At 38.8% G+C, this 21,933-nt stretch overlaps 1 protein-coding gene across 1 annotated transcript; it reads right to left on the reverse strand.

Annotated features, from left to right (window-relative positions):
- Window positions 1-914: 914 nt before the first annotated feature.
- Window positions 915-21,734, reverse strand: LOC131251257 (non-specific phospholipase C2). Its single transcript, XM_058251871.1, has 4 exons — window positions 21,114-21,734; window positions 5,987-6,504; window positions 3,692-3,871; window positions 915-1,361 (listed from the first exon to the last, which is right to left on the reverse strand). Exons 1-4 carry the CDS (start codon window positions 21,680-21,682, stop codon window positions 1,054-1,056), a joined length of 1,575 nt encoding a protein of 524 aa, XP_058107854.1. The 5' UTR covers window positions 21,683-21,734; the 3' UTR covers window positions 915-1,053.
- Between the last annotated feature and the right edge of the window lie 199 nt (window positions 21,735-21,933).

Genomic DNA, 21,933 nt, shown 5'->3' on the forward strand with positions numbered 1-21,933 from the left:
ATATGTTGGAAAATTCTTCTTGTAGGATCCCAGGATCAGAATCTAGCGTATAGGCGCTAGGAGCCGAGAATGGGGTAATATGGAAACTGTCGGCACCGAATTTGGCGATTGGAAATTCTGTGAGCTCGGTTTCCGAGTTTGGAGCGTGACATCCAATCTTTCCAAACTCTCTGTACTTTCCCAGGAAAATCCTCCATAAATTTTTTTATATTATTCGTAGGTTGGGATATTGTGAGCATCAACCACTTAGTCTTTGAGTCGGCCATTCCTTGCCAATTGGTGGTTTTATCCGAAAAGCTTTTTTTTGCAGGAGATTTGGATTGATAATCGAGGTCGAGAAACGAGTACGAATAGTCTTCGACAAGTGACATGGATCCGCGCCTCCAATGAGTTTGTTATTACCATATCTTTAATTTGTTCATTCACTCATTGATCCATCCAGGTGCATTCTTTTTAATTAAATTCTAAGTAATTCTAATTTCATTATCAATTATTAATCTTTGTTAGTAGACACATATATTTAGGTTGATAATTTCTATGCACTAAGATAACAGCTGGAGCCCACCAGATGAAAGATACATAACACAAACATTGTCCCACAAATCCAAAGTAGACGACACGATATAGTCACCAGGTCCACTTGACAAAGTTTGGAAATTCCCATAAGTAATAGTCATTGATTATTAACAGTAAGAGGTCTCAAACACAACAAATCAGAAGATGGTGTTATTGTCCAACTAGTGTATAACTTCACACTGAGTCAGGTCCTCGTGACTACCGAGAGAATGCCAAAACTATTGGTGATGGTGGTTGCCACTTCAAACAATACATGTGAGAAATGTAAGGTCATTGAGGCAGGCACAACATACACTCTCAGTCTCATCAATCACACAATTACATCACCTACACAAAACAAGGGGAACAAAGAAGCTTATAGTAGACTATGAGGAGACATTTCTTCTTCATAAAAATTGCAAATTATTTTTCTTTCAAACACTTATCTTGTGACTGCTAATAACACATTTTCGTAATACAAAATCATTAAGGTTGTATTTAAGGGTGTGTGGTTGAAGGAGAGGATCTTGTAGTGAGTGAGGGTCTCATCTCAACTATCTTTTCTTCATCCACACCCATTCTCTTTGCGGAGAGTCCTGCCCCAAAGAAGCGATTGAGGGCATTCTCCATGTACTCCTTTCCCTCCTTTACGGTCATTTGCTTGCCAATCTTTTCAGGGTAACTCGTCAGGAGGTGGTCCCCCTTCAGAACAGCTGCGAGTTGGATGAGTTCGCCCTGGAACTCACTGAGTTTGGCATCTTCATTCGCATCTCTGTTTCGAATCCTTGTTGGGGTTGGGAGATGAACTGCAGTAATTTCAATAACGACAACAAGAGAGTTAATGGATTGAAAAAACAATAAAACAAAAAAGATTTCACGTGTACCAATTAGTACACATGACATGAACTTTGTGTCCCAGACATTTCCTGCTTGGCACCAGTAATGGGCATAATCTCTGTGCAAGTCTAATCTTAATCTTTGAGAAGTGAGCGGGAATTGAATTTTGTTGGTGATAGTCCACTATGAAATTTTTCTGACCTTTGAGAAAAACTTTGATACTCCGGCAGAGTGATAAATGATAGACAACAAACATTGAAAATAGCTTAAATTGCAAATGGATGATACAGGTCCTATAAAGGTGGATCCAAGTTTATATATAATCTATAAGTATTGTATAGTACTGGCTAGTTGACACAAGTTCAGTTGAGTTTTAATGAGTTTCTTTACATACTTTTCCAAGTTTTACCAACTCAAGTCAGGTCAAATGAGAGTTAATGAGTCTTTACCATGTCGTGTGGACAGATTGAATTTTATTATTATTATTATTATTATTATTATTGAGTCTTGATGTAGAGTGGATTGTGGACACTTTCATGTCTAAGATGGACCAGAGAAGGCCCGATCGGAGGCGGAAGTGATCAGGACCGTCAGAACCCTAAAACAAGCATATCTTGCAAACCAGAATGAGTTATTTGACGTACCATATATGATTTTGGGGTAGGAAAAGCTACTTTTGCCAACCAACCCACTATTTCATGTTGCCCATGCCAGATTTACAAGATTCCATCAGATCGACGGTTGAAAATCCATTTTAATTTCGTTTTTACTATTTATAGTTAGTTTTAATTGGATCATAACTCTTGATCCTTTGAGCTTTATGAGTCGTGCCCAACATGAAAATGACTTAGAAAAATTAGGAGATAACGTAGTTAGGCCAATTTGGACACTTACTATTTTTTGCCAAAAACCATGAAGTTTAGTAGAAATCATGACCATCTATAAATAGTAAGTTTACTATGTATAGTAAGTCACGTTTTTAGGGAGTTTGATTCTGAAACTTTTTCCTAGGTTTGAGATTACTATTTAAAGGGTTATAATTTCATTTTTATCATCAATCAAATTATTTTCAAATTTATTAGAATTTATTTCTATTTTTTATTTTTTCTTGTGGATTCGAGGAATCTCTGTGAGGAGTCCAGAGAAACTCCGCATACTCGGAGTAATTATCCCCTGAGAAAGATAGTGTTCGACCTTATCATGTCCATCCCTGCGTCAAGTCTCGAGGAAATCTAATTTTGTTGAGTGGTTTTTTTAGAGTTTTAAAGCATATAGCTCAGATTACCCAATCAATCTGATTTTGGGCCAATAGAAATCCATGGGGAGCTCCTCCTGTGCAATGGTTGTAAGAGATCAGGGGCTGAGTCATGGTCCAACAGAGGAATTTGCATTTGAATAATATAAGAAGAATTCATACTTGTATCATTGCTCTGAAATTTGTCTGGTCATGTGTATAAAACTATACATGGGAACAAGTGAGGTGTTCTCTGAAAATCAAGTGTGCTAACTCACCTAAGAAAGAATTGTTCTCTGTAGGGTGTGATCTCATTGAGCAAGGAAACCTGCCAAAAATATCATGGGTATAGGAGCTTTTCAATCTACTAATGTAATTAATGTGAACAATCCCACCATAGGCCGAGCAATGAAGACCACTAAAATACATAAATACAACTGGACAACAAGAGGAAGGCGCGGTTAGATAATTATTAGAAGATTGGCATGGGATTTTTATTTTTATTTTTATTTTTTATTTCCCTCAAAGAAAAGCTCTCTTCGTGGAAAGATGGGCAGTGGGGACCGTATTTGGGTGAAACATAAAAGGAGGATAAAGAGAAGAAAGTATGACTCTAGCCAAATCCCAGGAGGTTATTTTCATTGCCCCTCGGCCAACAAAGGACCACATGGATCTTCTCTTTGTATAGGGGAATTTTACATGTTGACTTGATTAATCCTGTCTCCTTTTCCTTTTGATTTCATCAATTTTATTTTTATTTTTCAAAACAAAAGGGGGAAGGAAAAAGAAAAGTGAAACATGGGCAAATTTGTAAAGGTGAATATAACATTTTGGCGTTACTTCAATTAGCTCTTGTCTATCTTCTATATAATGTCCTATATATGCGGCCGCTACGTGTTTGCACTTGGATTAGTTGGATTTTGACCTTGTAGAGAAATCAAGACAAACATGTGAGAGTCATTGTCTGTTTGCATTACCACAGGATCAAGTACTTTTGTGTTATTCACCCAAGATTATTGAAATGCGGTTTTTGAGCTAAGGTATTAGAGTAAAAGAAGAGAGAACCTGGGCAGTCAGTTCTTGGTTCACTTCTGCCCTGCAATAGCCCTTCAAATGTGCCGGCCCATGCATCCCTCTTTGTTAGAAAGGGAGAGGACAGGTTGAAGAGCTTCTTCACTGTGGCAGGAATTGACGAATGCTCAAACTCTGAGGAAGGGAATGGCGACCCGTTGGGCCCATGAACCACTGTTTCACGAACAATTGGAATAAATTCATGTAAATAACAAGACAAATGAATATTATTTTTACAAGTCATTTCAGTTCTCACATTTCTTGAATTTGTAAAAGGTTTAATAACAGCTTAGAATGCCAATGAAACCATACAGGAAGTCATGCTGTATCACAATGTGGTAAAGCCACCAACAATGAGGGGCAAGTGTGTGTCCACACACACACACACACACACACACACACACACACCTTTTTTCCTAAAATTGCTTTTAAAATGCCAGTAAGTCATGGTGTATACCACAATGTGGTAAGCCATCAACCAGTGAGGGGAAAGTGGCAGATAAAGTCACTTTCTATTTCTTTCAATTATTATTATTATTATTATTTTATTTTTATTTTTGCTTAAAAGGGTTTTAAAATATCATATGGAATACTATGATGGGTGGCTTCCCACATTGTGGCACACCATGGCTTTCTATATCATTTCCGTAGTTAGGCAGTGAAGATCTACTTCATTTTATTTTCTTCAATTTTTTTCTTTCCACATTTTCAGAAATGACATGGAGTCATGAATGCTGGGTGCTCCAGAGGCACTGGTAGCGGCAGAAATGGATCTGGTCAGCCCACGGGTTAACTGACCCAACTTGCTTCTAACCTGGGTTCAAGGGAAGCTAAATGAACAGTGGCTGAGCTCAGGCTAGAAAAAGGGTCTCACTTAGGTGATAGGTTTGGTTGAACCCTACCCTACCTAACCTGCCCGTGAAAGTTCTATATAATTCAATTAGAAGAATATATATATATATACACACACACACACCAACAAAGCATGCCTGAGGTGACTCTTTGCCTACTATTGTTTTCAAAGAATGGAAAGAGTTGGACAAGGGCAGATCAGTCCAGCCTGACCTTGTTACAGTTTGTAATGTCAGGTCAGATACGTCCCAGGCATCATAAAATTTTAAACGGGTCAGGTTCCACTTTGGACTAGAATCCATAGACCATTTAGTAAAAGGAGTTGCGCCTATTTAGTAAAGGGCTTGGGCTTGTTCTGGACCCGGCCCATTTATGGAATGTCTTGATGTCACTCAAGATGAGTTCACTCCGTTCACCATGCAACTCAAAACTGTGTGTGTACACATTCATACAGGTTTGTTCTACTTCAATGATCTGGACCCAACGGCCTGCAATAGCTGGACCGAGCGTTATTTATTTATTTATTTACTTTGGCTTAAAGATTCAGACCTGATCGTGGCTCATATCCTGATAATCGAGCCCGAGCTACTCACGTTGGGTCAAGCCCCCGAAACCTTCACAGGTTTGCACGGCCAGTTTACAGCTTTAGCGGTGAGTTTAATAACCATGCTCATGTGAGCTTCGGCAAGTTAATAGTAGTAGATCCACGCCAGCAAAAAAAAAAAAAAAAAAGGCATTGAGATACCTCAAACCATAGTTCAAAAACTCAAAATTCGCTTCGACTCAGATGTCAATTTGGGTCAGGTCGACTCGAAGACTCAATTCAAATATACTCAGTATTTAATAATAAAATTAGGAATAGTATTTCACTAATTATATATACTTAGAATATTTTGAACATGAAAATAGCAAAGCTAAATAACAGTAGTTGTACTTGGCCTGTTGGTTCTTGATTTGAGGTTGTGTGTTTGAATCCCACAAACTACGTGAAACTTTTCTTTGAACCGGAATAACCGGCAAGCAACATGAGTTGAGCTGACCAGATGAGTCATCCCAAGTTTGAAGTGAGTCGAGCTTGCTTGTGAGTTTCTTAGTGACTTGGCTTGATTTTTGGCTGAGTCAAGTTAACTTAGCTGAGTTTTGAGTTGAGTTACTGAGTTTTAGAACTGTGCCCCAAACCAATTACTGGGGAGTCTAGAGCTGCATTCTTACATGGGCTTCTGGTCAGATGATCAAGTCATTCATCTAAAGCCCACCAGGGGGCCATCAACAGGCTTGTTAAAATCTTGGCCTTTTGCTTATTAGCCTCAACCGGCCTGTTGCCAGCCATACTGGAGATCCATGATGGGCCTGCAAATGAAGGTTTGGATCGCCACATGCATGCAGTAGCACTACCAAGGTCGGAATAGAATTTAAGTGTGAGAGGCCACTACTTACCAGTACCCTTGTTGATCCATGGGGAGACGAGGATGGTAGGGACCCGAACACCCAACCGGTTGAACCCAAACAAGAACGGCTCAGGCCCAATGATCCCATCTGGGTTAGGCACATCCCTGACCGGGGTTGGCACATGATCATAGAACCCGCCATGCTCGTCATACGTGATCACCAGCAATGTCTCATTCCACTGGGGGCTGGCGCGAAGTGTCTCGTAGACCTCCTTGACGAACATCTGGCCCTGATAGACATCGTGGGATGGGTGATCGTCGTTGGCGGGCTCAATCTTGGTGTCCATGTATCTCTGTTCCACTACCACATAGTTAGGCAGTTTTCCATTCATGGCATGGTTCTTGAATTCCAGGCCATAGGAACGGAACTTGGTGAGGTACTTGAGCTTCCTGAGGTTCCTGTAGAAGAGGGTGGCTGGGATGTTTTGGTAGTAAATGCCGAATGACAACCCGGCAGCGTCGATGTTCTCGAATATCGTCCTCTGTGGGTATCCCAATGCCAGCAACCTGAAGTCCAAGGCAAGCAGAGAAATGGCAAACAGAGAATTAGGCCCTAGTTCTTGGATGATTTTAGGAAGAAGTACACTAGATTTTGAACTTGTGGCCATTGAATTAATGACTTTTGGGCCCATGCATCAAGATCAATGGATAGGAGACTGGTGTAAGACCGTAGATCTAAGGGAGTGTTTTGGATGTGCATTCCATTGGAATTACATGGGTAATGTAATGACTGCTAATCAATAATTTCTATTGTTTCTGTTGAAAACAAAAGGTGGATTTAAAACATAGTGCCCGGGTAGATAGTAAGTAGATTCCTCAAATTTATTAGACAACAATCACCTTGTTTCTTGTATGAGAAAAGTCTTAACTGTGGATAAGAATAAAGATTATTAGGTGGATTCCACGTATCTACATGGATTCCATGTATCAGCCATAATTGACATGTTTGATCGGATCAAATGTATTAGTGTTGTGTGCTCAGTAAAGACAATGTGTTAATCTTACTGTTAATTTGATTACCTTATCCACGCATAGATCATGATAACTATAGTTCCTTTGTGGACATATCATTTATGTCATAAATAATATGCAGGGTATATTTTAAATCATGTGTATACAAGTTAAAAGGAAAGATTTCTCTCGATGTCTATGGGAATTTGAGATTGGGTGCAACGACCACTAGTCAAGGGAGAGTTATTTTCATGGATTATAGTATTCTATTGTCGCTTAACAACCTAGTAGATTGTAGGATGGACCTATGGTTGCAAGTCTGATATAGTCATCCTATGTGAGGGAACCGACAAGAAGTCGGGATAAATGTCTTCACCATCATGTTCAATAATGAGTCGATGTGCTTGTGCCTTACCTTACATACTAGTATTAGTATTCATGGGAATGAGATCTTGGTATTAGACTCATTGGATACTTGCAATTAGTGGATCACTTCAAGTCTTTGGAGTAAGAAACCCTTCATGCTTACTTTAGATCGACTTGTATATGCACTAGCTTTGACTAATCCTTAAACTTGATGATATATGGGGAGTTCAAGCTTTTGATGTAATATGCTTTAGCCCATCTCACGAAGTCAATTACAATGGCTTACATGCGTGTGTTACCAGGTTTATGCATTAGGATACAATTGAGGTTTATATGATCCAACAAAGGATCCACCGGTCTCTTAGAGATACTTAGATTTGACTATCCATCAACTAATTTTTCACTGGTATAGCTACCCTAAAGGTTTCAAGTAGTTTTTACAAATATTTTTCAACCGTTTTGTTTTAATTGTTAAAAAATTAAAAATTAAAAATTCGTCACACTTTATGGTAATTCCTACAATTGGGATCTTGTAGTCAATCACTTAATTTGCATATGAATTGGATTAAGAACATGTTCAGTGGAGGTATAAAGACCATTTGGGAACATGTTTAGATAGGATTGCAAGCTTTAGATATAGTGGTTGTAAGGTGAAAGAGTATTATAGTAGTTTCTCTCCTAAAACCCTAATTAACTTCTCCTTATAAATAAGATTTTATTCTAAAAGGAGAACATCAAAGAGAGCCTTGGTCACCCAAACGCCATACCCACTAGCCATCACTGCCCATACCCACCTGTCTTGGTACTCTTATCTTACTCCCACAATATGTTAAATGGATCGAGGCATCACTCTCCCTACTTCCTTACATTCACATTTCCACACATGTCGGGTCCATTGTTTGTGCATCTCTGTGCACTGCACTAGCCTCACTCTAGGATTTATGGGTTGGATTTCCTCCTCTCCTCATCCAAGATATATTTAGGAGAAAATATTTTGTTTTCAAGGTACAACATCGACATTCTCATGCTTTTTTATAGCAACAATCAAAATGCAACTCTGAACTCAAAATTTTTTATTTAGTTTTTTAAAGAAACTTGATGATATCTAAATAGTGATCTTATGGCTTAATTGATTAATTTAGACTTCTAAAAAAATTTGTTATGTTTACAAAGCTTTAAAATTTATGCTTATAGAATTTAGGTTGATGAACATGGCTACCCAATTGAAAGATACATATCTCCAAGGTTCTAGAATATCTTTCACTTGGCTAGCCATGCCATACATGGTTTAGGTTTGGTTTTGTTTCTCATCTCCAGGGTAAGTAATGGAGAGGTAAATTAATATTTCTACCAATTGACGATACAAAAATTCAGATCCTCAAGCTTATTAGACTATTTAGAGAACAAATGACGATTGACTTTGATGAGTGTAAGAGGGACATGAACAAGGTAATCCAGTAACATGTAAAAGATCAAGCATAACAACCCAAGTGCGTGTAGCCACTTATACACACTTGTACGCATATGAACCTACCTCATAAGGAACATAAAGAACACTTAGATACGCCGTAATTAGAGTAACTTCAAATGAATACCTAGTAAAAGTGTTGGAATTTCGAGCATGAAATTCTTTTAAAGGGGAGTGTAGAATGTAATGACTGGAGATTTCGGTACATGTACACATGCACGCGAGTATGAATGCTTACATTAATTTATTCAAATATACATGTGTAAATCCATCAATTTAGCCTATTTTGATCATCCAACTATAGTCTAGACTAAATATAACCGTTGGGAATATTCTTCATCCATAAATCAAGCTATCTAACCACTGATTTTTTTTTTTAAAAACCATCACATCATTTTGAAATAGACTATGGACATGATTTAATCCTTTAGACCAATCATCTTTAAATTTGAATATTATATCATGATCTTATTATCTAGATGAATATTTTGTACCATTGAAATTAAATTTAATGGGTAAAAATACACCAATGATCATCCATAGCTTTGTCCTGTGTATATGCTCATACCTGGCATCGAACCACAAAAAATCTGATTTTTAGGAACTTCATCACGATGAAATTTCACACAATTCTATGTTAGTATAATTGAGCCATAAATTATCAATTTCGAGACTAACTCTTAAGATCTACCGTTCATCGGATTTTACATCATATCCGTTGGATGACATACCTAAAAATTGAACAACGATCCTCTTTACTATCCACGAATGATTCCCAACGACTCTATTGGTTTCCATCTTACATCGAGACCCATCTAAACCTATTTCCAAATATCTCAATCATCCGAAGGAATTCCAAAGATCTTAAAGGTCGGTTTTTGTTTTTTTTGGGTTAGCATGTTAGTACACACCCATGTCAGTACACACACTCCATGTTAGCCACCCCCACTAAGAATTCCAAAGATCTTAAAGTTTCTAAAACTATAAAAGATGTGTTATTCATGTGTGCACTCTACATCGTGCACCCTTGTACACTAAGAACACGATCTATCTAATTAATTGGAAGACCATCTATACATCTACAACTCAACATACCGAAGAAACCCCACAAAACTATCAACATTTGATTTAGAAGAAATCCAACCGTTGAAATTCGAAGATCAACCCATACAACTCATATTAAACGACTAACATGGATTTATAAATATCTAAACCAATCCTTAAATGGACCACTGGACAATAAGATCAGCGAACACAATTAGCATGGCTTCTAGACACTCCCATATATTAACCCGATTCTAAATTATACCAACACGTGTGCATGTGCATTCACGTGCAAGAACTGAAAATCTCAAAAAGAAACCCAGTGCGCGAAAAACGTTTGAAACCTCTTTTGATTTTCTAGTTCTGGAATTCCAACATAATTACAATCTAAGAGATCATTCGCCAGATCTAGACCCTTCAATAGACATATCCCAAACATCCAAACCATCCATCTTCCTGACCCTTCAATCATGTCTGTCCAATCTTCTCAGGCAAAGGAGTGTCGTGATTCGTCGCAACATGAGCCATTGGAGACTCGATCTTTCTACCCTCTTTCAAAATTCTAGAACCATTAACACAACAAAATCCATCAATCCTAACCGTCGAGTTCCTAAGCGTACAATGAACAAACGAAAAGCAGGGCAGCGTGCTCTGCTGTATAAACCAAAATCATCTTTGTTTCCTCCACTTTTCACAGTATTAGGAAAACTGATTACTACCAATCCATAAGAGTTTCCCCTCAACAGATCTAGGTCGTTCATGCATTTAATCACAGCCAATCAATATGAGATCATGCGGATATTGGTGTAACAAAAAATCCACACGCTGTGAAGCCTTCTTACGAGAGAAATGCTAAAATAATAGATTCAAGATTAATCCAAACCATCCAATGGCCATCTAACAGGTCTGAGAGGTTTAAGACATGTAAGAAATTGAGGAATCTAACACTACCATCAAAATCCAAAATTTTCTCCGTTTCTTGTGTTCGCGGGTCGCAAATGTTGAAATGGGTCTTCTTACGAACCCATTGACAAAACCATCACAGACCTTCAATCTTTGATGTCCACGAGTTTCCTATGACCCATCCAGACCATCCAGCAAGTTCAAATTGAAGCCACAACTTCAAATCTGCCATTAAATGGTGACTTTCTTCCCAATTTGAAATCAGAATTGCATGATCTTATGTGGGGCACAATCTGAAATCTATGAAAATCAACAGATAGGACACACAACCAGCAATCCATCACTAAAATCCAATACAAGAACCTTCCTGTGTGTAGAAGCGAATTCGTTGATCAAAACAACATCCAAAATTGATTTTTCGGTGCGTAATCACAAACCACGTAAAACCAATGCAACCCGATCCAAATTCTTTAACCAACAGGAATTTCTAGCCCTAGAAACCTATAAAACCTGCAGTCTAGTGAGATACCTAATCAAAACAAATCTGAGAGAGATCAAGAAGAGAAAGTGAGAGGAAAATGAGCCTTTAATCACTAAGTCAACTTGGGCTGAGTTAAGTTAAATTCGATGGGTTTTGAGTCCAACTTTGACTAAAACCCCCGCTAGAAAAGTTGCAGATCCAAGGGAGAAATCGTTTAAAGTCAAATTTATGCCGAATTGAGTTAAATTGGAACTTAGTCAGGGTCAAGTCATGTCAAAATTTTGGGTCTGATCAAGTAGCGTTGATACAAGTGAGTTATCTCGTACCTATTATCACATTGATAATCTCATATTATTGTATTTTGATTCGGTTTACAAAACTGTTTAAATTAGATTATAAGTTTACTTTTTGATTTCTTGAATTGAAGTTCATAATTTGGAAAGTTGAAAAAATCAGATATGTATTATATTTTGAATGATTATCGAAAAATTCATGTTGGTATTTGAATTGCATCTCTAAGAGTTATATTTTGTGAAAATTTTAGGTGATTTGCATAGAAATTACTTCAATTACGTTGTTGTTAGAAATTTTACGGTTCATTGAGAATTTGATTGGGTTTTAGTTCTTTGGAATGGCTAGAAAGCCGAGTGCTTCATTATTATTCTAAAAGATTTGGAAGGTACCTATTTGATTCATGCATTGCACGAATGAGAACTCTAGTTATTACCTTTGGGAGAGCACCCGGGTGTGTGCAACAGACTTACTGATTACCTTAGGGTGAGCGCCCATGTGCGTGCAATAGGCTCATTACCTGTTTTTTGGACGAGAGCCCAAGTGTGTGCAATATTCCCTGTTTGAGTGTCCAAGTGTGTGCAATAGACTGTTTACTCCATCAATTGTACCCCGTTTGGATGAGCGCCCATGTGTTTTCAATATACCAACTATCGAGTCTGGTGGATGATCCTTTGATCAAGGCCGACTGGGTAAGCGCTTGAAGGCCGATGGAGATTTAATAATAGTATTGGCCCGACTGAATGAAACTAGCTCTGGATGTTCTACTGGTAACCGTACTAAGATAGTTGATGCATACTTACATATCTTTCATTATATGCATGGATCAAAGGATTTGGGTTGATATTCTTTTATATTTGAATACTCTAAATTTTGTATTTATGTGAAAATGCCTTTACACGGTTTTGTTAATTGGATTATATGTAATAAACTATACAAGGCTATTTCACTAGCTTTTATATCCAACCCTTTATTGTTGAAAAAAAAATACTTTCAAGTGACGATATCGAGGAGAACTTTCCAAAGAAGGAATGATGATAGAAAACTTATTTCATATATAATCAAAATTTAATTTAATTTTCATTAAAAGGAATTGATGTAATAAGGTCAATGTGGATGAACATTATGTTGATTATTAAGACACTGGTTAGTAGAATAAAGAGCAGTGATTGAGAACTTAAACTTGGATGTTAGTATTATGATATTAATTTAATATAGATTAGTTTATCAGTTTAATCTGTAGTATATGTATGGATGTGAATGTAGATGTGGATATAAAGTGAATGTGAATGTGAAAAGTAGTTTGGATTGGAAAAAAAAAAAAAAAAGACACATACATTATTTATCTCACACCCACGAATTTGGAATCATAGTCCCTATACCCAAATGTCGGATTTTAGGGGCATTACATCAAAAGTATACCTCCACTAATATATGATGATGCCATTTTGAGTGAGCACCTTCAATCCCAATGGAATATTAAAGAAACCCCAAATGTTTAATCTCAAATCTTTATACCAAAAACTCCTTAACATGACCAACTTCATCATTACCATCACTAATCATAATGATGGCATCTAAATAGACAACCAAAATATATATGGAGAGAGACAGAGGAGAGAGACGAACTGGCATTCTTCACAAACACACAATGATCAAAGGCATAACGCTAAAATTCAATATGAGATACTACATTTTTTAAGCATAAAAACTAAATATAAAAAGACTATTTAAGGCCATACAAGGCCTTCTTTAACATACATACCTTCCCTTTAGATCCTTGAGATCTAAACCTTGGAGGAAGACTTATGTAAATCTCTTATTATGAAGATCACCTTCCCTTTGGATCCTTGAGAACTAAACCTTGGAGGAAGACTCGTTTATATCTTTCATCATGAAGATCACTATGAAGAAATGCATCCTTAGTGTCTAGTTGATGAAGAGGCCAATGACAATAATCATCCATGGATAACAGAACTCAATATGATTTCGACTTGGCAATAGGGGAAAAGTATCATGATAGTCCACACCAAACTAGTGCATAAATTCCTTTGCCACCGGATGAGCTCTATAACAAGTACCTATCAAAAATTAATTTAGGATATGATAACAAATGAACATATGAAGTTGAGTCGATCTAGTTATTGGGATTTTGCCTTGAAAAATAAATGTGAATCTTATCCATGACATGGATGATATTCAGTGATATTAATGATCTTGTCCATAGATCATGATGACCATGGCCCCATGTTGATAGGTTGCAATGTAATAGTTAATATGAAGGAGTATCTTAAACACACATGAATATAGGTTAAAGGAGAGGAATTCATATAGTTATCCTTGAGAACATGAGATTAGACACAACAATTAATCATTGACAAAGGGAGAGTAGTGGGCTATAAATTTTTAGAGCTTATTTTTCCATGGCCACCTACCAAGTTGTAGCATAGACATATTGTTATTGTTGTTGTTGCTGTTGTTGTTATTGTTGGGATACGAAGACAATTTGTTGTGCCTCATCTTACCCCATGTGGGAGTGTGAGTGTGCCATAAGAATAGGCTCATAGTTTTGGACTTATTAGACACCTGCATTGGTGGATTGAGTACAAGTCTCTAAACTAGGAGGCCCATCCTACCTAGAATATGATTGCCTTAAGGATATACTAAAATTTATTAATCCTTGGATCTGAGGACATGTGAGGAATTTAAGGTTTTGATTACATGTGGTTTGGCTCTCACTTTACGAGGTCATCATGTAAACAACAAAAGTGAGTGTAGTTGGGTATTACATCAAGGTTTGGCTAAGGCTCACATGGGCCAACAAGGGATCCAATAGTTTCCTAAGAACTATCTTATGGCTTAGATCTTAGGATCAAACATTCAAGTGGTTTTTGAGTTAAACCCATCATTCAAAAGGTTTTAAAAATGTGTTATAATAGTTTTTAAGCATTAAATTTTTATTTCAACTATTAAAATGAATTTGATCACACTTGATGATCATTCGTAATTTAAATCTCGAGATCCACTACTTAATCTGCATGGAGATTGGGTATATGATGGATGACCATGACAATGGAGGTATTGGATTAGATATGGGGTGGGTAGGATAAAATAGGATCACAAACTTCCAATACAATGGGGCATATAGAAGACTGTAGAGTGATAAAGTAGCATAACCAATGTTTTCCTAAAACCCTAAATCCTACCCTAAGGGAGAGGAGTGGTGATGGAGACATCATGCGCACACGCACACGCACACGCACACCGCCGCCCCTACGCACGTACACCAAGAGAAGGAGAGCCCCACTATCGATCTGGATTAATGATGATGTCCAGGGAGGGCCTCCTAGTTAGAAAACGGAATTTTGATTCGTTGGAGTGGGCTCAATAGTCAAGTAAAGCCCATCATGAGATCTCATGATCGTAGCCCACTAGTCTGATTGATCTCATATTTTAGGTTTTGCTTAATAATGTTATTTAGAATATCATGGATGAATTAGATTTCTTTAATTAGTTTTTATTTTGGTTTACTTCATCACCAAGTAATAGATTGCGCACATGGCGCAAGTTTGGGATATAGGTTTTTTCTTATAAATAGGCACGCCTTGTAGCTTTTTTATTTATTGAAGATGAATAGAAAAAATTCTTGCTTTTTTATTTTTTACTCTTCTGAGTTCCTGAGTTGTGGAAAAATTCAATTGGGTGCGAAGCCCTCCCTTCATCGAAGGGCTAATTACCGTGGTGCAAAATCACATTTATCCCAATCCGCCCCTATCGCCTATTATCCACAGTTCTCACCTTTTACAGCCATCCTCGCCTTGAATCCATCAGTTTTTGTAGCAGATCTTCTCCCTACAGCCAGTTTCCACAATTTGGCCCTGCAAGAGGGGTAAAACTTTGGCAGAGCATCGCGCACAGCCCGTAGCTCGTATTGACCTGAAACTTATGGGGTTTGGAGCCCACCACTGGCCGACTAAAGCCAAAGAGTCGGTTTCCAGGTGTGAGACCCCCTTACATGTGCGGTCAGGCCCCTACGCACGTGTGTCAGGCCTGACCCGCTATCCGCATGCGGGAACTGTCTTCCGATTCAGGTTTTCTTCTTATTTTACCATCTCATACCTGTTTTTCATAAGACCTAATTCTAAATTGCATTATCCTTAATTTGTTTGCCCATTTTCTCACCCTAGGGTTCCTTGAATTAAAATTGGTGAATCCCTTGGATTAGGGACTAATTGATGTACATGTGTAGATGATTATTACTTATCTTTAAGCATCGTTTGGTTTATAAGTTTTTACAGATCCAACCCTAGCTTGTATAGGCCTGGACCCGTGCGGATTCCCATTGTTTGAATGCTTGAGCTTTTACGTAGGATGTTGAATTAATATGGATTGTTTTGAATTAGTACGATCTCAAGCCTGAGATCTTGCATATCATATTTAATTTTCATGTCCTACATCAAGTGGTAAAGAGAGACTTGGATGTCCTACCTTCTGGAGCATCATTTTAGAGAGAAGAGAGAAAGTATTATAATTCTTGTCTCCTTAAAACCCTAACTCCTTACAAATAGATCCTATCTTAAAGAGAAACAGGGAGCAATAGAGAGAGCCTTGGATGTCCCACCCCCTATCGTGTCACTTGCAGAGAGAGAGAGAGAGAGAGAGAGAGAGAGAGAGAGAGAGAGAGAGAGAGAGGGAAATATCTTTCCTTCTCTCCTTACATTACAGATTCTCACATGTGGGGTCCACTTTGGACAGGTATGTGCATCTTCATTGGCCCTACTCTAAGGGCTGACTTCTTGGCTCCTACTTAATTTTTCCTTCATTTAGGATAGATTTAGGAGAGAGTTTCAGATTTAAAAGATCAGTATATCAACATTTACAATTTTTTGATAACATTGATAGGAGCTAATTTTAACTTTTAGGATTATGTTTTGTCATTCTAGAAACTTTGATAATATCCAAAAGAGATCCTTAGGACTAAAATCTAAAGTTCAGGTTTTTGGAAACTCTTAGTTTCCGCTGTGTTTCGAAAATTCTAACATTGATTTGGCCAGCTAAGTTCGAGTTAAATGACTTGAGCCCAAGCTTGATCCCAAAATTAATCAGGCCATGCACGCCAACCCCAGCTTGGCCTGTGGGTCCCAGCCAATCTCAACCGTGTCCGGCTCACAGGCCCAGGAGTTGAGCATATATCTGAAACCACATCAATCATCTAATCCTAACCATATCTAATTAATGGTTATCAAATGATTGGTCAAATGTCAAAATATTGAGTGGTCCAAATTCCAAGTGAAATTTTCATATGGTCAATGCTATCAGCGCAAAATTTCAGGTATCCTACATTTGATTCAGACGTCTGGATTACCTTCAATGATGCCATGTGCACACTTTAGTAGTCAACACCATCTTTTCGACGGTGCAAAACTAACATATGAGCCTACCCCATCTCACATTAACAGGATTTGATACATCCTGTGCATCCACATCACTTGCATCCATGGGTACACAACCGTGAGGTTTGGACGATTCTAAGCATCTAGCCAATGGTGGACAAATATTGCATCTAAAGAAGATGGCTGACGCTTAATGAGAATGATGATTCATTGGTCGAAATGTTTTGGATTTTCCAAGAAACACTCTCCGAAGCGAGCCACTCATTTCGAGTCAGGTCAGGTCGACTGAGTCATCATGTTGGCTCCATGAGTCACACTGAGTCAAGCCCGACTCAGGATAAGAACTGAGTTTCATGGAGGCTCGGCTCGAAATCTCGTCCACTCAAGTTAATTCAGACGAATTTCAAGTTGGGTCACCGAGTTGTATAACTATGGTGGCAAGGGTCCGGGTGCACCCATTGTCTCTCTTTATTTAATAGGAGTGGCAAGTGGTCATGTGGCTCGGCCAGATAGTCTTAGACTGCCCACTACAAGCCACCAAATGTGCCGACTTGCTTCATGGGTATCAAATCCAAGCCGTCCATCAATAGGTTCATTATGTAAATTTTGATGTCCCAAACTGAAAGTTAGCCAAGTGCTCTCATCTAGTGGGCCATAGGGTTGGAAGGAAGGGGCAGCTTGATTTTGGCCAGGCAGTCTACCTGGTGGAACCCACTTGCTGAACAACTAGAATCTTTCATTATGTACTACCTGGCGATCGACAGCTTAGATCAATGAATAAGGGGCCCATTGGCATTCGAATCCGAGGATACTTCCATATGGACCACCTCAAGCATTAAAGAAAACAGACGTACTATAGTATCCACAATCAAGACTTTCGATAATATACTTGGGTTTTTTTATTATTATTAAAATAAGTGGGCCCACTTTCACTGGTCGAAACCATTGGTCAGATGGTTCCGTCGCTTTGATTTGGGAATCCTTGTTTGTTGAAATATGACCGTGGATTTTCAACCGCACAAAACACAGGAGGGCATTTGGGTCATTTAGAAATATTATGTTACCTAATCCCATTGCTATCTAAGAGAAGGTATTGAAAAAAGGAAAAAGAAACCCTTAACTAATAAGTTAGGTATGTTAATGAAAAACCTCTTTCAAAACTTTTTGAAAAAGATACCGGAATGCAAATTTCAAAATAATAAGGTAGTCTTTAATTTATTTTTATTTAAAAATAAAAATAAAAAAAATCCCTACTTGAAACCATGGTTAGAGCCTTTTCAGCCAATTAAAGCCGGAGCAAGGCTTACGGTACTATGACCGTTCATTGTGACCCATTTAAGGATGCTGGTTGTAATCCAACAACAATTCAGAATCTTCAAAGTGCACTCTAGAAACAACAATGGACAACATGAACTCACAAACTCTCATTGACCTCAGGCCATCGTGCACAAAACAAATGGATGGCTGAAATAAATTTAGCCATTTAAATGGACGCTGTCCACCCTAGGGGTGAGAATGAAATGGACTGACATTTTGTTGAGCACCTAAACAGCATGACGCGTCTGTTAAGGAAAGCACGAATCTCGTTTGCCACGATTACATATATGCTAACGTGCGAATGTAAACTTGCCTGATTCCGTGTTTTTCTGTTCTCTTTTTTATATGAAAAAGTAGTGTTTGATGGGAACGGAATCCTCTTCATACAAAAGTAGTGGGGCGCCGCTTCGGTGGATCATGGATCCACCACCAATGTGAGTGGGATTCCTGAACATGGCGCCCACCGTGATGCATGTGCCTTATATCCACTCTATCCATCCGTTTTGAAAACTTATTTTAAAGCATGATCTAAAAAAGGAAGAAGATTCAAATCTCAGGTGGGCCATAATACACAAAATAGTAGTAATCAACTACTAAAAACTTTTCGTCAGCCACAAAAGTTTTGGATCAAGTTGACATTTGTGAATCGGAAACGGATTGCCTGGTGTGCCACACAGCACCAACCTTGGTTGTTTATTAACATCACCAAGTCCTGTGTGCCCAACAATGATGTATGTATTATATCCACACCGTCCATCCATTTCGTGAGAACATTTTAGAGCACGATTAAAAAAAATGAAGCAGATCCAGAGCTTAAGTGGACCACACCACTAGTGGAGACAATGATGCCCACCATTGAAACCTTCCTAGGGCCTGCTATGTTATTTATTTGTCATTCACCTCTCATGTGATTACTCAGAGCTAGATGAAGGTTAAAAAACAAATATCAGACTGATCCAAAACTTCCAGACCCTAGAAAGTTTTCAATGGTAGATATTCAATCCCTACTACTTTTTATGGGACGGTTCACTTGAGCTTTGGATCTGACTCACTTTGGGCTCAAGCCTTAAAACTATCTCACCAAATGGATAGACATTTTGAACATAACACATATATCATGGTGGGGCCCACGAAACTTGGTGACGTCAACACACCACCATGACCTACAACCTACAACCTACAATGTAGATTTAGCATGGTGGATGGGATGCCAACCATAGGCTGGGGTGAAATCCACACCGTCCAGTTCTCTCTTCCATTTTGGCGGACAAAAGTCGATGAAATCCACCACTCATGTGGACCATGCCACGGAAAACAATGGGGATGGGATGCCAACCATAGGCTTATATATGGGCTACCCTGGTGCATGTAGAGAGAAGAAATCCAACTCAACAAGGTAAGGCCATGGGTGAGATTTGATTGGGCCAGCCTCTTTCAATGTACATACTCAACCTAACTACATTCTAACAGGCTTTGTGTGGTCCCATTTATGACTGTGGCATGTGGTTGAATCAAATATGGCTGCACTAGAGTGTTACCATCTTGGTGAGGCATGGCCTCACCTAATCCACTCCCAAGGGAAGATGCCAAAACCAGCATGATCCAAAATTCTGGTGAAACACAACAGGTGAACTTATTGGTTTTGAGAGCAGTTTTAGTTGTTCTAATTGGTGTGGCCCATCTGAGTTTTCTATTGGTCTCTGTTTGTTTTTTTTTTTTTTTTGGTTATTATTATTATTATTATTTATAATGTAGGGTAAACATTGGGGCTATAACGGGAATGGACAGACTGGTTTTACATATACAAGAGGGTAGAGCTTGGGTGTTTTGCATCCTGCATAAAACAGACATTGTAGCATTCCGGTCCATATACAAGATAAAGTGACAGCTATTGTATTCCCGTGACATGAAAGTAGCCTTTATAAAGAGAAGTTGGTTATGTGTCATTTTCTATCATGTTTAATCAAGAAAAAGATCATTTCCACCGCACGACATGTGAACATGCAGCATTTTCCATCCTCGCCAACGCATTAATTAATCCTTACAAGTGCGTATAATATACAATCAGTGCTCAAGGTGGGCCACGCATAATGATCCTCTGGTGTGAGAATCTTGTCAACAACACTCATGGGGTAGTACATGTCACCAAAATTAATGGACCGCCGCTGGTATTTCTGTGCAATGGTGTAGCCGACACATGAACGGATCAGCCTCATTTTGACAAAGGTGATCATCATGTTGTGTCCAGCATTTTCACAAACAGATGTTCTACGTATATAAAATGTTGGCTGGCCACTGCATGGGATCATTTCTCTATGTTGATCCTAATTCGTTCTAAGATTATCTTGAACTGGTCACTTACAGGCAACAGCACCATCATTAATTTGTAGGGAGCTGCCCAACCATCTTTTCTGTTAATAACCCACTTCTGTAGGCCCCACCATGAAAATAATTAGGTGAGCCACCTCTTTTATGGAATGGATGTCCAACATAAATAGCACATTAACAGGAAAGATGGTAAAGCAGCTGGTAGGTGATAAGTTATTTTATACTCAGGCATAGCATGATGCTTGATACACAGACATTAAAAAATTGTATAAATAGCGTAAATGAAGTTAAATTAGACAGGAAAAATTAGATTAGTTAAATAACTCTTATTCACTGACACTTTTTTTTGGGTCAAAATAGGATGATCTAATAAATGTCCGTGGACACCCAAAAATAAAAATAAAAATCATACTTCTTTATTCATGAAACATCAAAACCGATATCCATAATCTGGACGGTTTAGTTTGACTTGTATGTCATGTATGTAACTTTTAAGTAATTTTTAAATGCATGCGTATGATCCATCATGCTTTTCGGAGTATTAAAGTTTTTCTATTGTGATTGGGAAGAGTACCTTGGAATGTTGCTGGTGGCGCCATAGGACGTGCCGGAGTGGACATAAAGCCGGTTAGGCTGCGTGGAGGAGGGGACGGACGCAAACCACCGATCGAAAACGGCGAATTCCTCCACCAACGCCTGATAAACGGCCACCATATCGGGTTGGAACCCGTTCATGACGCTGTCGGACATGTTCGTGGACCCCGTCATGGAGTAGGCCTGCTGCGCGAAGCCGTTCATTGGCGGGGGAGAAGCCGATGTGTCGTTCGATCCAAAGATCTGCTCGCGTATGGCCTGGAATGAGTGGCCTGGGTCGGGGTCGACGTAGTGGGACTGGTCCTTGAAAAAAAAACGAGGTGAGTTGGGATCAGTGGTTGAGAGAGGATTTGACTCGGTGCCCGTGACGCCGTTGATGTTGGGATTGAGACGTTTCATCCAACCGAGCATGTGGTCGAATGAACGGTTCTCCATCACAAGGATCACTACTGTCTTGATGGGGCTAGCAGCGGAGGCCACGTCATTGAAAGGGAAGAAAGGAAGGAGAAGAAGGAGGAGGAGGTATTCTTTTGTCGTCCCCGTCGCCATGGCTGAATGATAGGGAGAGAGACGGGAATGGCACTCTTCACAAGGAGAACCCGTGACGCTTTTTATACGTGGAGGCAAGTTGGCAGTGACGACATGTGATGCGAACTTTTCAGAACAGCGTTGATTGAATGCCTCTCCATGGCGGTGCCCACACTAATATATATACGTGTTTTGTCCATGCAGTATGTTGATTCCGCGGGCTCATCTTAGATCACGAGTTATATCCAAGGCTCAAGCAGATCACACCACAA

This window comes from Magnolia sinica, chromosome 7, assembly GCF_029962835.1.
Source record: "Magnolia sinica isolate HGM2019 chromosome 7, MsV1, whole genome shotgun sequence".
Taxonomy (NCBI): Eukaryota; Viridiplantae; Streptophyta; class Magnoliopsida; order Magnoliales; family Magnoliaceae; genus Magnolia; species Magnolia sinica.